The following is a 19,863-nucleotide window of genomic DNA, read 5'->3' on the forward strand; positions in this document are numbered from 1 at the left end:
CCTTGGTCGCCCACAGCGAAGCGTACTTCACTGCTTCTGGTAGGTCTAGCACGACCAAAGGGAATTGGCTGTCCTCTGGCAGCTCCCATGCTACCAGCACAATCGACAGCAAGAGCCACGCGTAGTGGAACGTCTTGCTGAGCTCCTGTGCTTCACGGCAGTTCGCAAGGAACTCACCGTGGAGATAGTCTACCCAATTGAACTAAACTTCCTCGGCGCACTGGGCTACTAGCGCGACGACAGGCGCCGGCACCTCATCGGCGCAACACTTCCTCATCACCTTCCCTGCTAAAATCTGCGTAGTTACCTTTACAGCAGGGTCACATACGCTGGATATGGCATACCCACGCGGCTTCTTTACCAACTTAAACTTCTCTTTCATGGCGAGGGCCTGCTCACCACCTTTTCCGCCAAATATCATGGTCGGGTTTTCTCCAGTGTAAGGCAACTGCATGATCCTGTGGATCAACCTGTCAGTGATGGGTATTGGCTCCTCTAGCCACAAACACCCATCATGCACCAAGCATAGCAGCTGCTTGATGACCAATACTGTAACCGGGGTGCGTTGTAGTGCGACACCCAAAGCAGGTTGAGCAACCCTACCTTGTCTACTCCTTTAAGCCACCTCTGCGGCTCCAATGCAGTCATTCTAGTGGTTGTGTCGATAATGCAACGCATCAGTTGCTCGGTCACCAGGTGTGGGAACTTCTCATGATCAGCCAAGTCCCAGTCTTCGAGTTTTAGCAGAGGAACCCGCCCCAAGCACGGTCCTTCAAAAACAATTTCATCCGGCAGCAGAGGGGTTTGCAAGGGGACCTTGCTCTCATCGATATCTTTCGGCACCTTGGCCTTGCCCTTGCGCGGAGGGACATACTCAGGCAACCGAGTGATAGGGTCAGCACCTTGGGCTTCAACTTCCTCCACATCTACTCCCACATCCTCATCATCCATCGGGATGTCTTTGATTTCTTCCTCCTCCGGCTCCAAATTGATGGCTTTGCCCTTCTCCTGTGCGGTAGGCTTTGGTGGGTTTCTTCTTGGCGATGCACGCACTGGTATTGCAGGTTGCTTGCCCTTTTTATCCTTCGTGGTCTCCTTGGTTGGGGTCGGCTTTGGTCTCGGCGTCCTCGGTGATTTGGGGACTTCCGCTAATACTTTGGTAACCTCTGGAGCAGCTACTTCTGCCTCCATCTCAATTTCCGACACCGACTCCTCTGCTTCAGTATCTATAGCTTCTGTGGGCGCCGACATGATGTTCTGCAAGAACTCCTATGTCTCCTTCGACAATGTCTCAAATACTAAACTGGCTATCAGAAGTTCGTAGTGCTCACGATTCATGTGCGCCTGAGAGCTCAACAACTCAATTCTCAAAATGCCAAGTGTTTTTCGTTGGACAACCACTTGTAATTTATAGGGCATTTTGAATTCAAATCCGATCGTTCCCCCCAAATTCGGTTCATTAATGCCGGATTGGCAGTAGATTTTCAAGAATCTGAACCATAAACTCTGTCTTAAATGTCGGCCGCCCGCTCCATTTGGCTGCATTTCTACCGTCAAATCATGAACAGTGACTTTAACAGTCACTTTTCGGCCGACCTGCGTGATTTCTCCCTGGGTAGCGTAGCTCCTTTCACGCTGCTGCGAACCCTGTGACACTTCCTTGCTCCGCACAATCCTCCAATCATGCAGCTCCCCAACCCGGGCAGTGTAGTTTATAGTCCCGTGCCTCTTTTCAGCTACCTGGAGCGCTAACACTGTGCTACCTTCATATAGTCACATGGTCGGACTGCTGGTGTATGGCTTCAAGCGACTGCCATTCACATTTCTTGGGAAGGGATCTCTATTCAATTTGACCAACTGAACCGCTCCTCCATCGGTAATCTCCTTAATGACATAGGGCCCTAACCAGTGCATTTTGAATTTCCCTAGAAATTTATCAAACTTGCTGTCATATAACAAAACCAGGTCATTTACCTTAAAGGTGCGCAACTTAATGTGCCGATCATGCCATGCTTTTTCGCGCTGCTTTTGGACCTGTTGGTGAAATCCAACTAAAAATATTTCTTCCTCAAGCTCAATCAGCTGTGCGAGCCTCTCTTCCAGGGCTCCGCGATCTGTCATACCCATGAGTTCCGCTATGTGCAGACTAGGCACAATGTATTCCATGGTCATCACTACTTCAACACCATATACAAGCCTCAAGGGTGTTTGTCTAGTCAACTTCCTGCATGTCGTCCGATAGGCCCATAGTACTGTGGGTATGCGTAGGTCTTAATCACTTCACTGAGCATTGCAAACCTTGGTCAGCGCGTTCTCCAGTACTTTATTGAATGCTTCCACCGTTCCATTAGCCTGCGGATGATAGGGCATGCTCTTCTGGTGATAGACCTGAAATTCCTCCGTCAACGCACTGATTGTTTCATTCAGAAAGTGCATACCGCGATCACTCATCAAAATCTTTGGACAACCAAATCGCGTCAATACATACTCAAAGAGGAACTTTGCAGCAGTCACACTTGTGCAATCTTTCACCCGCTGTGCCTCCGCCCATCGAGTCAAATACTCTATCGCGGTGATAATGTACCTTGCTCCCATCTTTCCTTGGGGCTAAATAGGTCCCACAAAATCTATCGCCCATTTCTCAAAGGGTTGTAACGTCATCTGTGGATTCAGAGGCAACTCATCCCTCCACGATGGCCTGTCGATCCTTTGACACACATCACACGCTTTGCAGTACGCTTTCGAATCCTAATGGAGGGTTGGCCACCACAACCATGCGCATAGAATCTTCTGCGCAGTCGCTCTCCCTACATAATGTCCTCCCGCGGCGCCCCCATGAGCGTCCGCGAGGATACTGCTCCTTTCAAACTCTAGTACATACCGTCGCAATATCTCATCAGACCCCATTTTATATAGATGCCCGACAATGACAGAAAAGTCTGCCGCGCGCACCACTAACTCCTTTTGTTGGACAGTATATCCTTCCGGGGCAATTCCTGTTGTTAGGAAGTGTATGATATCTTCAAAATGACCATCCGTGACGCGCACTACAAATAATTGCGCGTTAGGCAATCCTTCTTCCAAACTAGTGGGCTCTTCCCCTATTTTGATGCGCAACAGATAGTCTGGTCCCGCGTTCAATCGTCCAGGTTTCACAATAACTTCAAAATCATATTCCTAGAACAATAACAACCATCTGTAGATTCTCCCCCCAAACACGGGCTTATTGACCAGGTAGTTCAGCGCGGAATGATCTATATACATTTTAAAATGGCCTCCCAGCAAGTAGTGTCTAAACTTCTGGAGCGTATATACCATGGCTAACCCTTCGTGCTCGGTGGTGGAATAGTTATTCTCCGCCTTGGATAACCTTCTGCTTGTGAACGCTATAGGATGGTCCAAGTCTCCTCCACCAGCCTGTGTCAGTACTGCTCCCAGCACTATACATGACGCGTTGACATGTACATGAAACTCCTTCTTCCAATTCGGGAAGACTAGGATTGGCGCGGTGACCATCTTTTCTTTCAATACATCCAAGCTTTTCTTACAGTCCTCATTCCAGCAGAATGTGACATCATTTTTTAACAACTTCTCTATTGGTGCGGTGATCTGGGCATAGTCTTTGATAAACTTCTTGTAATATCCAGTATGTCCTAGGGTAGCGCGTAGCTGTTTCACACTCCTTGGTGCTTCCAAGTTAAGTATCACCGCAATCTTCGCGGGATCTACCATCAGCCCCTGTCTACAAACCACATGACCCAGCAGGGTCCCAAAAGGAACACAAAACAGGCATTTCTTTAGATTGAGCACGATCTGGTATCTTCGACAGGTATCCAACATCAGTCGCAAGCTTGCTACATGGCATTTCACCAGCGCAAGCACAGTCCAATCATCAAAGTACACTTCCAGGAACTTATGAATAAATTCCTTGAACGTCGCAACGACCACACGCGAAAAAATCGCAGGCGCATTCTTCAATTCGAAAGGCATTACAGTGTACTGAAATTACCCCCATTCAGTTGCGAAGGTTGTCTTGCTCCTATCTTCCGGCGCGATTTTGATCTGATGGTACCCAGAGAAACCATTAGTGAAGGAATATGCTTCTTGGCCACCTACATTGTCCAACACTTCATCAGTGAACAGAGTCGGGATGGGATCATGTACACAAGTGTCATTCAACTCTGTGAGATCTACGCATATCCTTATTTCATCCTTCTGCTTCATTTCCTGTACCACCATTGGGCTTACCCAATCAGATTCTTCTACGGGCTCAATGATGCCTGCCGTGAGCATCTTGTCTAGCTCTAAGCAGACCTTCTCGTTATACTTCGGATTGAGACGGTAAGGTCTTTGCTTAATAGGCTTCGTGTCGGGTTTCAATGTGATCTTCATAACACCTAGGTCTCCTATTATCCCTTTTAGATCCGTAAACTTGGTAGGGAATATATCCTGGTATTCGCGGAGCAATTCATCAACCTTATCCATTGTTGCGTCGTCCCAGTAATCTCTAATCTTCATGTATTTGGGCTGTGCCTCCGTACCAATGTTTACCTGTTTCGTTTTCAGTGGCGCGGTTATATTAGGATTCACAATCTGTGGTCCTTCAACCTCACGATGACCTTCCGTTTCAGGGATGTTAACCTTTCGCGAATCCTCATTTTCTTCTTCAGCGGTTACGTTATAGCATTCCAGCGTGTGACTCAGCTGAGTAGTCCAATTAGGCTGAATTAGGTCCAAAGGATCCTGCGGTATCCTAAAGATTGCTGCTTTTACTTCTTGTAGTGCTTCGTCGATACAGTCAAACCTGTCTTCAAAGCTGAATGTCATTATGAATCCCTCGCGCAGAATATCCCATTCACCTGTACCATGATGGAGCTTCGTTTCTAAGCACCAGTTCATCGGGATGATATCCAGGGTGTGACAAAACAAGTGCACCCATTCAAGTTGGGGCTTCTCTCCATAAGCCTGAGCCCATTTGGCCAAGTGCGCGTGCGAATCATCCTGCCCATCATACTTGTTTGTGATTCGTACCTTTGGCTTCCCAAAGCGTGTTCTCATCATCCTTCTACACTCGCGCCAATCATCAAAGCTACCCTTGTGCGTACCCCACCATCTTGCGAGCGTAGTGCGCAGTGCCCAGTCCAAAGCTTGGAAGCGTTGCTTCTCTGGTACCTCCCTCTCAAATGCATCCAAAAATATATCTACATCATTCAGGCCATCATAAGTGGGCAGATTTCTTACCTCTGACGACACACAGCGTAGCGACCGAGTCATCATGTTACAGCTCAGTGTGGTTACTTCATGTAACCGATTCTGCCAGCGCTCTAATTCTTCATCAGAGTCCGAGGTGCAGGAACTCTCGCGATCCCATGTAATTCGTCCATCCGCTGTTGGATTCACCCAATCTTGGTCTCACACTGTTATCTTATAGATATAGTCCAGATCGTCATCGCTCTCATAATCGCGGACTGGTTTAGTATAGCGCAATCCTTCAGCAGGATCTAGGGGTACTATTACGTGGAGCGATTTCTTCTCAAATATCATCTTTCGCTTCTTTAGGTTGATTACCCAGTTCATATCAGTAACCCAATCAATTCCAAGGAGAGCATGGTAGGGGTTGCTATCATCCACAATTTCTATTACTTCAAAGTCAGCCAGCGCGCTCGCGCCTTCAATATCTACAGTCACCCCTTGCAGCTGCCCCATGGGGATGATCTTCTGCTGATTCACCATCCTTAGCTGAATCGGATACCACTGCAGCATGGGTCTCCCCATCCGTTCCCAAGTCTGCTTTGGTAGGACGTTCGCGTCTGACCCCAGATCCAAAATAACCTGATCCATTTCGTACTATCCTATCTGTGCGGTAAGCTTCATCTCTCGTCCTGTTCTTGTTTTATGCTTACCAATCTTTCGTACCACGCGCGTTTCACCTAGAGTGTTTCCGATGCATCTGTTTATAAGCTCCTGTAATCCCTTCACAACCTTGCTATCGCGCAGCAACTTCATGCAGGTCTCTAGGAAGGTTGTAAGCATAGAAGGGTCCATCTCCTGATTAGGCTTATCCTTGCTCCCTGAGGTGGAGGTCTCAGCAAAACTCTTCTTTGCTTCCATGAAAGTTTCGCGTGCGCACTCCAAATCAAATTCAGCCTCCTTCACCGGGGCTTTGCGAACCCATGCGCTGTCTTCGGGCTGTTTCCCCTTATTATCCCCTATTGCAACTCCACTTCAGAGCACTATATTCACATTCAGATCCTCTTCGCGAGGCTCAGACCTCATCTTCTATAGGTTCTGAGTCGGCTAAGGGGGTAGTGCCCCTTTGTCGCATATCCTCACTATCAGCGTAAGACAGTGTTCTGTCTCATGATCAAACAAAGTGCAATATTTGCACGACGGACGTGTTGGGTTAGTGCAATCACAGGCATAGTGTCCTAGTCCTCCGCAATTTTAACAAATTAGCTGTCCCCGACCTCTGCCAGGTCCTCCTCTGCCTCGTCCTCATCCTCGTCCGCGCCCCTGAAAGCCTGTCCACGCCATTCTCGAGTTCTGGTCAGGGGGCCGCGTTTTTGTTTGAACTCTATAGGCGGGTGTTCTATCCATCATCAATTCATAGCTTCTGCAGTTGCGCTCATCATGCCCTACCGACCTACAAAAGTTGCAGAACAGTTGTTGTGGCATTTGTACAAACTTCTGCAGCAAATGACAGTTATTCGTGGCATGTTTTCCTGCTACCTGACATATAGCGCACCACAATGCAGGCCCCGCGCTTGGTCCTGCTTGAGCTTCCAGCCTCAAAGGCATCGGTCCTCCTCCTGCCATGTAGTTCGCAAAGACCGGGCAATGGTCTTTGTCATGCCCCTGACCCTTGCATTTCAAGCACCATACCTCTTCGCGCACCTCTGGTCAAATTGTTCTGTCCTGCTTCAAGCTTTGCATCTCAAGGCAAAGATTTTTCAATTGCGCATGGATCTGCTGAACCCCCAGATTTGGATCTTGCATCGGTGTTTCATGCAATCTCATTGCAATCTCCAAGGCCTCTGCCTGAGTCGTTATCTTTTGTTGTGACAGCGCAACCCTTAGGTGTGGCAGGAGCAAAGCCACAAACCACTCACGATGTTGTCCATCTGTTAAGTTCATATTAGCTTCGCAGATTTGACACTTCAACCTCTGATCTAATTCCCAAGGTGTCTTGCCTGGCTTCATCGTGATTTCTTTGAACCCCACAATCGACTGTGCCTCAGATTTAGGCCTACTAAATTCTTTGTTTAGTGCGGTCTAGATGTCTGCCACTCCAGCGTTTGGGTTATCATTAGAGTACTTAATGTACCAGGTTAGCACGCGATCCTGCAGCGCACTAACCAGTGTTGCCTTCTTCAAGTGATCATCTGTAACGCCTTGAGCTTCCCATATAGCTTTCACCACGAACCAGAACTAGTCCGGGTCCTCATTTCCCAAGCCTTTAAACAAAGGCAGCTTCACTGAATTTGCCATGTTGAACCACGGTGGAGGTGGAGGTGGTACGGGTGAAGTCGCAGGTGACGGTGGTGAAGTTGGAGGTGGTGTGGGTGGAGGTGGCAATCGCGGGAATCCTTGTCTTATTAACTGAATAGCACTTCGCGGAGAAGCCTGCGCTACTCCTTCGTCACCTCATGGAGGTGAAATTAATGGACTATATTCAGGACCCTTTCTTCCTTCGTTCCTGTAAGTTTTTCCACTTTGCATAGCTCCAAACATCAAGGTAGTTGCATAACCCGTTTTTCGCACAATAACATTTTAATCCAGGTATTCAAAGATTTCAAGTACTTACCTCGTGGACCTTTGAAAAAGCGTCGCTCCGCCTCACTGTAGCTGACTGAGGTATCGACCGCGAATTCAGTCACAAATCCTCCTATGATGCGATCGAGCCAATGATCGACAGTGCAAGCAATATTATCCTCAGAGGCTTCCAATCTCTGTACTAACTTCGGGGTCCAAACAATAGGACCATCAAGTCTCCACCTTCCTTGGCTATCTGCTAGCTTTGCGATCCACTCGTATAGCTCAACCGGAAAGGAGCAAAAAAAGATCTCGTGTATTTCTGTATATAGGTACCTGTCTAGCCATTGTTCCTTTGTCAGTCGCGGGTTTTTGTTCTCCTGCACCGCGAATTCATGGATCTTCCTATCCAACTAGTCTCCGATCTCTTTCTTACTTGGATTCCAGCGATACGACTTCACACATCTCTTATGCAGATTCCAGTCCTGGGAACGGAACCATTTTTTGGCTTGGTGGGGCCTGACCCAGGTTCAGCATTAGTTAGACAAACAAATCCCTACACTACTGGCCCTTTCGGCATCAGTTCGCGGAGCGCGGACCGAAGTCTCACCCGAAGCAGTATGGGCGGATGCTGGAACCAAGTTACCGCACCCTGAGATGGTTGTGATGTCGGTTTATTCCTCTTATTCTTGCTTTCACGCAGGTCGTTAAGTTCTAGGGCTATGTCTGTCTAACCCTTTACTCCGCCCTTCAATACCTCCGCGAAGGGGTACGATTGGCCTTCGCGCAGCCCTAACCTGTGGTTCAAGTACTTTCGCGCTGCTAAAGCAGCGTATAGAACAGATTCCCAAGTTATCCTTAAGTGTTTAATTATCTTACTAAACAATCACAGTTAGCACCACGTAAACAAATATCCTTAATTGCGTTCAATTATCCAACGTAATTACATACATTCGCGCATCACATAAGCATTATAAATGAAATTCATACACGAGATGACAAGATGCATTAACAGGAAACAAAAACAAAGAATGTGTGGAACACTTCTCTTTATTGATATCTTCAGATGATTACAGGCTCTCTCCACCCTACGCACACAACTGCAAGGGTTTGCGCACTCAGCTGCGGACTTCTACCCTAGGCCTCTGCGCACTCAGCTGCAGAGCCTCTACCTACACTAAGACCCGAAACTTAGACTTTTTTCCTTATCGCTCAAGACTTCATCTACAATTATGACTCTTGATGACTCCTTAGAGCTTACTTACTTAGCTCTTTTTATATAATCCCATGGTCCGTGGACCATGGGTAGATCTTTTACAGTCGACTTTACTTTACAAAATAAGGGCGGACAACCCTTTATGACTCATGACACCTCCGTGCTCCGCGACCACAAAATGTGGAGACTTTACATCTCTATTACAAAATTTGACCTAAACATGGGCTTTTAGCCCCAAAACTATCCTTGGGGGATTCCGTTCCCAACATTTGGTATGTATAAGTGTTTCCAAGCTCAATAGAGGGTTAGCCAAGGATCCTATTAGGTGGTTTCAACCTCTAAGGGGGGTGACGTGTCCATGGTGCATCCTTTAAGTGGTAGGTGGAAAATGATATAATAATGGAATGGAGTGGGGATCAGGGGAAACATCCAGACCACATGTTGGGGTGCAAGCGTAGCTATAACAAGGGAAACCCACACCTGGGTATATAAGTGTAGGAGGGAGAAAATTATGGTATATGAGTTACCTCGACCATTGTTTTTCCACCCTTCCTCATATGTCTTTTGCCTTTATTGATTTTTTTTCATAACTGTTCAGGGCTCCAGGGGATGGAGAGCATGATGTGTGAGATGTAGCAGTGAATACCCCCTTAAGGTGGGGTGGTTCATTTCCCACCAGGGGTTGGGACGATCATGGGTTCCTTAATGATAGAGGGGGCTCATCTAGGATGCTTAGGAACCAGGGTGATGGCCATGGGTAAGGGGTAGAGCTCATGTTTGGCTTTTGCCCACGTGCTAAATTTGTATGTCCTGACCATCTTTTGCATTTTGTGGTATATTTCTTGTTGATAGTGGTCAGATTATGCTTTTTATTTTCTTTTTCGCTGCATTCATTCCAGGCCCGACCCAAGGTTGTGGACAAGGGGAGGGGGAGGCTAACCCTATGTGGAACCAGTGGACACATGTGGACCCAGATGGGAAAATAGATGAATGGGGCTAAAATGAGTGGAAGGGGAGTGATGTAGGTGGTACGGGAAGCCGGACCACGCAACCAAAATCGAGATTTCCCATGTAGTGCCAACCCAGAAGCCAAAAGGTCAGTAAAAGAGATCCCATGGGACTAGGATACAAGGGTAACTACAAAATCGGGCAATGGAGACAAGAATACAAGCCTAACCCACTCTTTCCACCGAATCCCCCCACCAATCCATGCCCAAAAGTGTCCATGATAAGTAAGGAAAATTACTCAACTATACCAATGAAAATTCATTCATTTGGGCTCGGAAGGCCCACCTTCAAACATACATTCATGACAAGTGGTTAAGGGACCACATGGTTGGCTCAGGGGGCGGAGAAAATAGCACATCGAACTAATTGGTGGTTGCAAGGGGCTGCTGGGTGATGGCTGAGGACCATCTAAGAGAAAAAATTTCTCCTATATACATTACCTGCAGGTGGTGAGTAACATTTGGCTCCAACTGGAACATGAGCTCTTGGAAAAGTGCACGAAGCTACTCGAACGAGAGGTCATGAGAACACCAACAATCTCTTGGTCACCATAGACTTGTTACCTGCACATATCAAAGACTAAACACACGGGGAAAAATGTTTTTATGGTGTCTTATGATCACCCATGCTTAGTGTTAAGCCATAAAATCAACAAGAAAGTAAATATAATGCAAATTTAATCTAAATGCATCTAATCTACCATGAGAAATATCATATGATGTTAGTTCTAATGAGAAGATGAGCATGCAAATGCATCCTACCCTAACATGCCTATGGTACAAAACTAATACTAAGTGTAATCATAAAGCCAGTGCAACCAACATATCATCAAATCAATATAAATATGTCGGCCTATATGGTTAGTCATGTGGCAAATGCCAAAGCGAATGTGGAAAAAATCACATGGATGATAAGGCCGGTGGGAGGTAGGAAAATAGAATGCCCACACATGGATGATCACGTGAGAAGAGGAAAGAAAAGGATGTAATCTAGTCCATGAGATCCTCTCTTCTAGCCAAAATATAGAGATGTCAATGATTAGGCTCATAAACTTTTGATAGATGGCAACCTCGGGCATATTATTTCCATTATGGTCCTTATCATTTATGTCATATTTTATGGCCTCTATAGGATTATGATTAGTAGGCAAGGGAGACTGATGAGATGGAAAAACACAAGTAGGTTGCCCATGATGATCGTACCAAAAAGTGGGGGTTTATAAATTGATCATGATCTTGAGGGTGTGTCCAAGGAGGTAAAGTATAGTCAATGAGGGGTTCTTCCTTGACACCATACTCAGAAGGGAGAAAGGGCTCATGGTCACTCGGGATCATTTGAAAAGGGGCAAGGGAATCATTTGTGGGAGACTTGAAGTGATGAACAAAAGGATAAGGCAAAGGGGAGGGTGAAGTATTATATTCAACGGGGTTTTCCTCCTCAAAATCATCCTTTTCTTGTAAGGGAAAATAATGACCCTTCTTCCCAAGAGTTAAGAGTATCTGTAATGTCCCAAATTGGAATTTTAACAGTGATATTTAAGCAAGAACACAATGCAACACAGAAAATTCAGACAACAATTAACACCCATAAAATTTACACCAGAATTGCACTAAACTGAACCATTTTATTATCAAGAGGAGAGTACAAGTATATGGAATATGTGCACGTGGGCTTGCCAAAGCAAGCTAAACAACCCCAGGTGAGAAAATATGTTGCCTGGATGTAAGAAAATGTTTTCTCAAGATCTGCGTTGGCGCTAGAATTTTGCAACCGTTGGCTGGAAAAAATCCCTGTTTGAGCCCCTTAGAATGCTCGGAAATTCTGCCAAATTAATCTTAGGTTGTCCTCCACAAACCTAGAAAACTGAGAAAAGGTTTGGGCAAATATTACTGACCACCTAGGACCCGAATGGAAAATATGGTGAATGGGGTTATAATTAGAGGGGGGGAGTGATGTATATGGTGCCGAGAAGCGAGACCATGCAACCAAAATCAAGGTTTCCCATGTAGTGCCACCCCTAAAGCTAGTAGCCAATAGAAGAGATCCCATGGGACTAGGATACACCGCTAACCATCAAATTGGATAGAGGAGACGAGTACAAACCAAACCCACTCTTTCCGTTGAATCCCCCCCCACTAATCTATGCCCAAAAGTGTCCATGATAAGTAAACAAAAATACTCAACTACACAATGAAAAGCCATACCTTTAGGGTTGGAAGGCCCACCTTCAAACATACGATCATAACAGATGGGCGAGGGACCACATGGATGGCTCAGGTGGTGGAGATAGTGGCACATCGAGCTATCTGGTGGCTGCAAGGGGCTATTGGTTGCTGGCTGAGGACCATCTAGGAGAAAAATTTTCTCCTATGGATATTACCCACATGTGGTGGGTAACAAGGCCCTCAAGGGGGACGTCTTGAGACATGTGTAGGAGTGTTTTAATGACCTAACCATAACTATATCCCTAAATCTTACCAGAATTTAACAATTGCAATTTAAATAGAAATTTATCAATTTAATTCACTCATACATACCTGGTTTTCGTGTTTGAAGTCGATCCGAAGTTGATGTTGCTCAAAATTTGCTCCTATTACCACAATGACCAAAACCTCCCTATCAAACTGAGCACAATCTGAGTACCCAATACTCGAACACTTCACAATTGAAACACTCTAGCCCTCGTGTCCAAAAGCTTCAAGAACAATGAAGCTCAATCTTTCTCTGTGGCTCTCTCGTAGATTCCTCCTCTATCTTCCTATATGCGAATTCCTCCTTTGTCTCCCTCTGTATAGAAATTTTTTTCTCCCCTTTTCTACAGTGCCTTTCCTCCTTTCATACTGGACAGGTTACTCCACCGCTTCCAAATTTCTCCACCGCCTTTAATTCGATAACTTCAGAAGTTTGTAGAGGCGGTCACCGCCTTCTCTTGACCCTGACTTAATGATAATGCCTTTTTATTTGTAGTATATGTCTTTTATCATATTATATTTCCATTTCGTTTTTATTAAATTATTTTCATAGTATTATGGTTTTATTTTGGATTAAAATTTAATATATATATATATATATATATATATATATATATATATACTTCTCTTTATAATATATATTACTTTCATTTCATTTTATAGAATACATAGTTTCTTTTGTTAGAATAATATATGTATTATAATTCCTTTGTAGTTAGTTCAATACATTGCATTTACCTTTAGTTTTATAGAGTAGAATTACATATATTATGGTGGTGGTACATATGTCAAGTACCCTACTATATTCTTGTGAGTTAGGTATTTACTTCAATAGTTAATTTGTTACCCTAAATATAAACATCCTTCAATATCAACCAATATGTATACTAGTGCAGTGCAGGCGATGCATGCATATGTAGCTTCATATGCATGCCTCGTGTGCATGCTAATATCCCTATGCTCCCTTTAATTCGAGATGGGTCATTACAAATGCAGTACCTATCAAAGGAATAAAGGGTAGCATACACATCTGGTCGGGTTGCTCCAACCTCTCCCTATTCTAGAGAGGAAGTGGGAGAGCATTTCTATGGATTTCATTACAGGTCTCCCCAGCTATGCAGGGGCGTGATTGCATCTATGTGGTGGTGGACAGGCTAACAAAAATTTCCTACTTTTTCGCTAGCCCAGTCAGGTATTCAACGTCACAAGTGGGTGAGCTATTCTTTAGGGAGGTGTTCCAGTTGCATGTTCTTCCCAAGCCCATTATCAATGACGAGGATAGCAGGTTCCTAGTGAGCTTTCAGCAAGAACTCTTGAAATTGGGGGGGCGCGAGCTCACACTTTGAATGTCTCCCTAGTGAGGCAATTTGAGAGACGAATTTAGGGCTTTCCTTGAGCTTAATTGCAAGAGTTTGCCCAACTCATTGCATTTCCTTAGAGCAACAGGATTTTGTGGAGCATTATTTGTAGCAGTAGCAGTGGATTGGAGGATCTGGACTTTGAAGAGAGAATTTCACTAGTTGTAGTTGGAGTTTGGTGGCATTTTGCAAAGATTGAGATTGAGGTGATCTTCTGGGCCAAATTTTTCCATTCTAGCAGTGCGCAAATGTCGTTTGATTGTGACTGTGAGGGGTTGAAGGAAGAGGAGATTAGTGCAGTAAGGTGTTGGAAAAATAATGCATTTCCGGAGGGAATTTCTTGCAAAGGTTTGTGGGGCATTTCAATGAGATTTTTGAGCATCTTCAGTAGGGCGATTCCTGAAGTGTGTACAACTAGCCAGTGAAGGGAAACTCACACTTTTTGGGGGCTTCTGGGTCAGCTAGAAATAGTCCAAACCCTTTCTAGGTTTTTGTGGTTTGAGTGAGAGTAGGTCAGAGCTATTTTTGCAGAATTTTTTGAGCAGCCTTGAGGGCAAAAACTCCAGTTCTATTCCAACATCAGTTGCAGAATTTTCTGGGCAAAGTGCAGATTTTGTGGGAGCCATTTTTAGCACTTGGTTCATCATATCTCCACTTGGGTTTTGCATAGCTTGCAGTGATAAGTCTGTTACCGCTCAAACTAGCAAGGGACCTAAAGGGATCTCTAAAGGGAAAATGCTAGACCAAGAGAAACAAATGGAGACTTAACCCACTGTCACCTTAGCTAAGGCTCCCTACTATTTATGGACTTTCACCAATGGGAGGAGACCCGGTATATTATGGAGTCACCAATGAAGGATAAATCAATAAGTGCATGTGAAGTGACCCAAATGATCCCTCTCTAGAAGATGTTGAAGGATAGAGCTTGCTTGCTTTCTAAGCAAGGAACAATGTCTTCTATGAGAAGAAAGGGAGGATTTGAGGGTTAGGTTTATGGGATATAGCTTGTGAAGGAGTTTCCCAATCCCTAAAATCTTTGGTTGAAATTGGTATCCCGGATGGTTCTTCAAGAATTGCCTTTTCAAAGGAACGAGACCACATGGGACCAAGTGGACCCAGTCTCGGTTAGGACGAAAGAGTTTAGCAATCAATGAAGTCCTTAGCCTAGACAAGGTGGGGAAAAGGATCAAAGAAAGAATATTCACTTAAAGGTGTTGAATTGATCTTGTAAGGTACTAGCCTTGGGGATGTTAGGGAAAAGTTTGATCTCGGAGCTAGGGCTTGGATTTTCTCACAACTCCACTCTCAGAATGACCTCAAATTTGGAAGAGGTCTTGAGGAAACACAAGTGAAGGAGAGGCTAGGAGATCGAAATTTTTGGAGGACTATTCACCGGGAAAATGATGCCCTAGGTGACCCAACTTGGCTAGACCTAGGAAAGGGTGAAAGACGTTGATATAAGGTGACCACCCTTTGGTAGATCAGTGTCTTATTCTTGGGAGAATGTAGTCTATAATGAATATGAGTGAGGACCTTTTGTTCTTGGTCAAGGAGGCCTCATGACTGCTTCACTAGCCTCCTAGGTCAAAGAGAAGCAATCTTGCAACTTTTATACTTTAATGTGCAAAATGTGGTGGCTTATCATGATAAATTCGTTGATAGATTACCCCTAAGAGATTTCATTCACATTACATGGCCCATACTTTGAGGGATGTTATATAGAGACAAAATTCCACAATTTTAACCAGTAAATGCGTGCAACAATTAGCCCTAAAAATAACGAAAATCCCAGTCCAATGCACATGACAAAGTAAAACAAGAATAGAAAAAAAAACATGTACTTACATGTAATAAAACATATCCAACCATCCACAATTTGACAATAGAGAAGCTCCGAGGTAAGATAGACCAAATCCACACATCAAAATTCATCCATAAAGCTCCAATTCATCCTCTAAGAAAAAGTTCGAAATTATCAAGAGAGAGAAGAGATCCAATCCAAAGTGATGATAGCAAATGAACTCATCTCACTTGTATTTATACACTAAAGAGAAGTTCGAATTAGCCTCCTTGGCCTACATAAACTCCAAAAATAAAATAATGTTTTAATAATCGAACTTTTGGTGACAAGCCCACCAAACTAGCTCACAAATGAAATAATAAGCCTCTCAAGAGGTGAAATAATAATCTATGCATGTCGTAGGGTCCTCTAAGAGGCCTATTGATGAACAAGGGGTTGGCCCCTTGTTCTCCAAACAATAAACCTGTGGTGCTCCCAATGGGTGTAGGGGCACAATAATAACCTCATGGGTCTCCAATTGAGTCGAAGATGCCTGTAGACCATCTGCAAGGGCTTTGATGATGGTGTAGGGGATGCCACATCGTCTTACAAGTCTTGGGTCAACTACCAAGTGCATGGTACATCTGTGGGGCCGGTTAGGCAAAGGTGAACCAGGTGCATCTTCCTCGTCCAATGGGAGTATCTCGAGCATCTCTGCCCATCTTCGATGATCCATGGAGTGTTGTCTACTGCTATGGAGGCCCATAGCTCTCAACACACACCCTACATGTGTCAATGTAACCCTCTGGAGGATTAGGACCCCGTATATGCAGACCAAACCCAAGATGGAGACCATTTGCAATCCTGCATAAGATCCAATGCGTCCCCTAACCTTCCAATACAACAAGTCATTAGAGAACTCAAGGAAATGAGCTTACCAACCATGGACCACAAGTGGGGACTTCATAATGGCCTGCCCTTCCATAATGATCTTTGGGATGTGCCAGTGTCTCCTAAACTCCAAATGGGGTTAACCAAATATCCTATTTGGTGTTTTCTACTTCTAAAGGGGATAATATGTTCAAGGTACATCCTTCAAAAGGTGGTGGCATGTGACAAATAGGTGAATGAAGTAGGGGATGAGAAAGCGCAGTCCTGGGCCACATGCTAGGGTACAAGGGTAGCTAATAAAAGGGAAGCCCACACTTGGGTTTATAACGTATAAGAGGGAGCAATCGTGGTACATGAGGTGCCCTGACCTTGATTTTTCCACCTTTCTTTATATGCCTTTTGCTTTTTTCCTTTTTATGATTTTTTTTTATTAACTACTCGGGCCTCAAGGGGTAAGAGCACAATGCATAAGATGTAGCAGTGACTACCCCCTTTTAAGGTAGGGTGGGACAATCATGGGTTCCTATATGATGAAGGAGGCTCATAGAACCTGTAGGAACTAGGGTGATGGCCATGATGATGGGCTAGAGCTCATTTATCAGCTTTTGCCCACGTGCTAAATGTGTTTGTCCTGGCCATATTTTGTATTTTGTGGTACATTTCCATGTTGAATGTGGCCAAATATGCTTTTGTCTTTCTTTTCATTTGCATCAACCTCTAGGGCATCATTCCAGGCTTGACCCAAGGTGTGGGTGAGGGGAAGGGGCGAGCTAACCCTATGTGGACCCAGTGGAGGAATGTGGACCCAAGTGGGAGAAATGATGAATGGGGTAATAATGAGTGGAAAGAGTGTAATATGAGTGGATAAGGGAGTGGGACTCCGCAACCAAAATTGGGGTTTCTCATGAAATATCATCCCTAAAGCCAAATGGTCAATAAAAGAGATCCCACGGGACTAGAATGCAAGTTAATTTCCAAAAGGGGTCTAGGGGACAAGGGCACAAAGCAGTGTGGAAAAAGTCGGGAAAAAGTAGAGATTAAATCCTCAAAACGTGATTTTTTTCCGTTGGCCGATTAAATCGGCCGATTTTTTCCCATTTGAAAAAGTCGGGATTAAATCAGGACATTTTCCAAAAAATCGTGAATGTGGTAGTTTCTTTTACAATTATTTTTCTTTTTCTTCTTCTTGCTTTTTTTTTTGTAGTGGTTTTGTAAATTGGGATTTTATTTAAAAAGTCTGGATTTTTTTGAAAAAGTAGGGGTTTTTTAGAAAATGAATATTTTTGTATTTTTTTAATTTTGCAGACTTTTTCAAAAAACTCCAGACTTTAACGACTTTTTCAATTTTTGGAACCTTGCCGATTTAATCCCGACTTCGACTTTTTCCACATTGACACAAACCTAACCCATTATTTCCGCGGAATCTCTCCATTAATCCATGCCAAGAAGGGTCCATGATAAGCAAACTACAATACTCAATTACCAAATGGCAAGGCATACCTTTAGGTTCGGGAGGCCCACTTTGAAACATACGATCATGGCAGATGGGTGAAGGACCACATGGATGACTCAGGTGGCAGAGTTATGGCACAATGAGCTAGTTGGTGGCTGCAAGGGGCTGCTGGCTGAAGACCATCTCGGAGAAATTTTTTCTCTTAGGGATATCACCCACGAAATGGTGGGTATCAAAGCCCAAGTTCTATCTTTCTTGTCATTGATGTACTCAACTTCCTATATTAATAAAATGACTCAGCTCTTTTGCCCTATTTCCTTGGTGTACTGATTCTGCATATGTGATTAAATTTTATTTGTTGTTGCTAGTGCATGAATTTTGTATCCTCTGATATAATTATATTGATTAGACAATGGGTGGCCCTTTACAGTTTCTTTGTCCATGTTATGTAACAATTTTTGGTGTCAATCCTGCAATTTAATGTAATTGTCTTTTTAGTGTAAAGTTGAAGGAACAATTCTGGAAGTCATTCCTTGTCTCGGATGATTTGGAACACGGAATTTGTTTGTCTTCATTATAAAACAGGCTGGCAATAGGGAAAATGATTTGGAACACGGAATTTGTTTGTCTTCATTATAAAACAGGCTGGCAATAGGGAAAATGATGAGACAAAATTCAACATGGAAATATGATTCTGAAAGGAAGAATTTACTTAAAATGTTTTCAGTATTCGTAATTTTTCATTGCAATATGTACCTTACTGATAATAGTGATGTTTCTGTACAATTTTATCATGCAGTTATTCCAGCCTATTGAACTGGAACAGTTAATTTGCGGCAGTCCTGTACTTGATTTTGAAGCACTGTTTGTTTCTTACCCCCAAGCCTTGATTGTTATTTGCAAATTTAATATTCTAGAAGCTCTTCTTTTAGATGATTGTGATTTGTGTTCAGATTTCTGTTTCAAGTTGTCTTTATCGTTGGAATTATAGTAGTTAACGATGGATGGATACTATATGCAGAGAAAAACATACAGTATACGAGGATGGTTATAGAAACGACAGTCGTGTCATCTGTGATTTTTGGGAGGTATGTTATGTGCTTATCTGATCATTTCCCTCTTAAATGTGTTCGACTCTGTGTCTGTTTCTAAAATTTGTTCATTTAGATGGGAACAGATAATGCCTTTTTCTTTTATTTTAGACATTGATTTATTATGCTGAGAGGTGCATTTTACAGCCTAGTATGAGGGAGATGTGTAATTACATCCATGCTCAAACCAGACTTGACACGTGTCCCTTCTAAAAATAAAAACGAAATATTTAGTAAATAAAAAACAATGTTGGCTATAATGAAAAGTGTAGATAAATATACATATTTGGTTCATTGCTGTTGTTACAATCAACAACCCAGTATGAAGGAGGTGTGTCATTCCTTTCATGCTTAACATATAGTTGACATGTCGTATATGAAAGAATATATTAGTAACAAAAAAATTGCACTCTCAGTCATCAATAAAATATTTCAATGTCCCTATTAAATAACATAATTTTATATCAACTCTATATAGAGACGTTAAGTAATTTAACATAAAAAAAATCTTATAATTTCACTTTTTAATGTGAAGAAGATGTCTAATTCTTTTACTTCTAAATTTTTTTCAATGTACGCCTTGAATAAGATGTTTGAATATCAATTTCAATTTCATACATATCTATACAAAGAGACAAAATAAAAATGTATATGTACTAGTGCTGACTATAAAACTATATAGATCCATCTTAACCCTGAATCTATGAAGTCCCGAGTGAAATCAAATCTCGAGGTGTAAACCTTTCAAGTGTTATTTGCATGTCAAAATATTTTATCTCCCTCAACTGTCAATAGATCTATGGTTAAGATGGATCTATACTGGTCTTATAGAACACATCTAAT

General features: G+C 43.5%; 1 protein-coding gene across 1 annotated transcript in view; it reads left to right on the forward strand.

Annotated features, from left to right (window-relative positions):
• LOC149255293 (uncharacterized) overlaps positions 1–19,863 on the forward strand; it is a 214,162-nt gene that overhangs the window by 166,973 nt on the left and 27,326 nt on the right. The window contains exons 8-9 of the mRNA XM_089460450.1: positions 18,729–18,793; positions 18,951–19,017. Coding sequence (XP_089316576.1) covers positions 18,729–18,793; positions 18,951–19,017 — 132 coding nt within the window. The remainder of the gene's footprint in view (positions 1–18,728; positions 18,794–18,950; positions 19,018–19,863) is intronic.

The sequence above is a fragment of the Pinus tabuliformis genome, chromosome 7 (genome assembly GCF_031772625.1).
Source record: "Pinus tabuliformis cultivar Carrire ecotype Pingquan chromosome 7, CPIR1, whole genome shotgun sequence".
NCBI classification, from domain to species: domain Eukaryota; kingdom Viridiplantae; phylum Streptophyta; class Pinopsida; order Pinales; family Pinaceae; genus Pinus; species Pinus tabuliformis.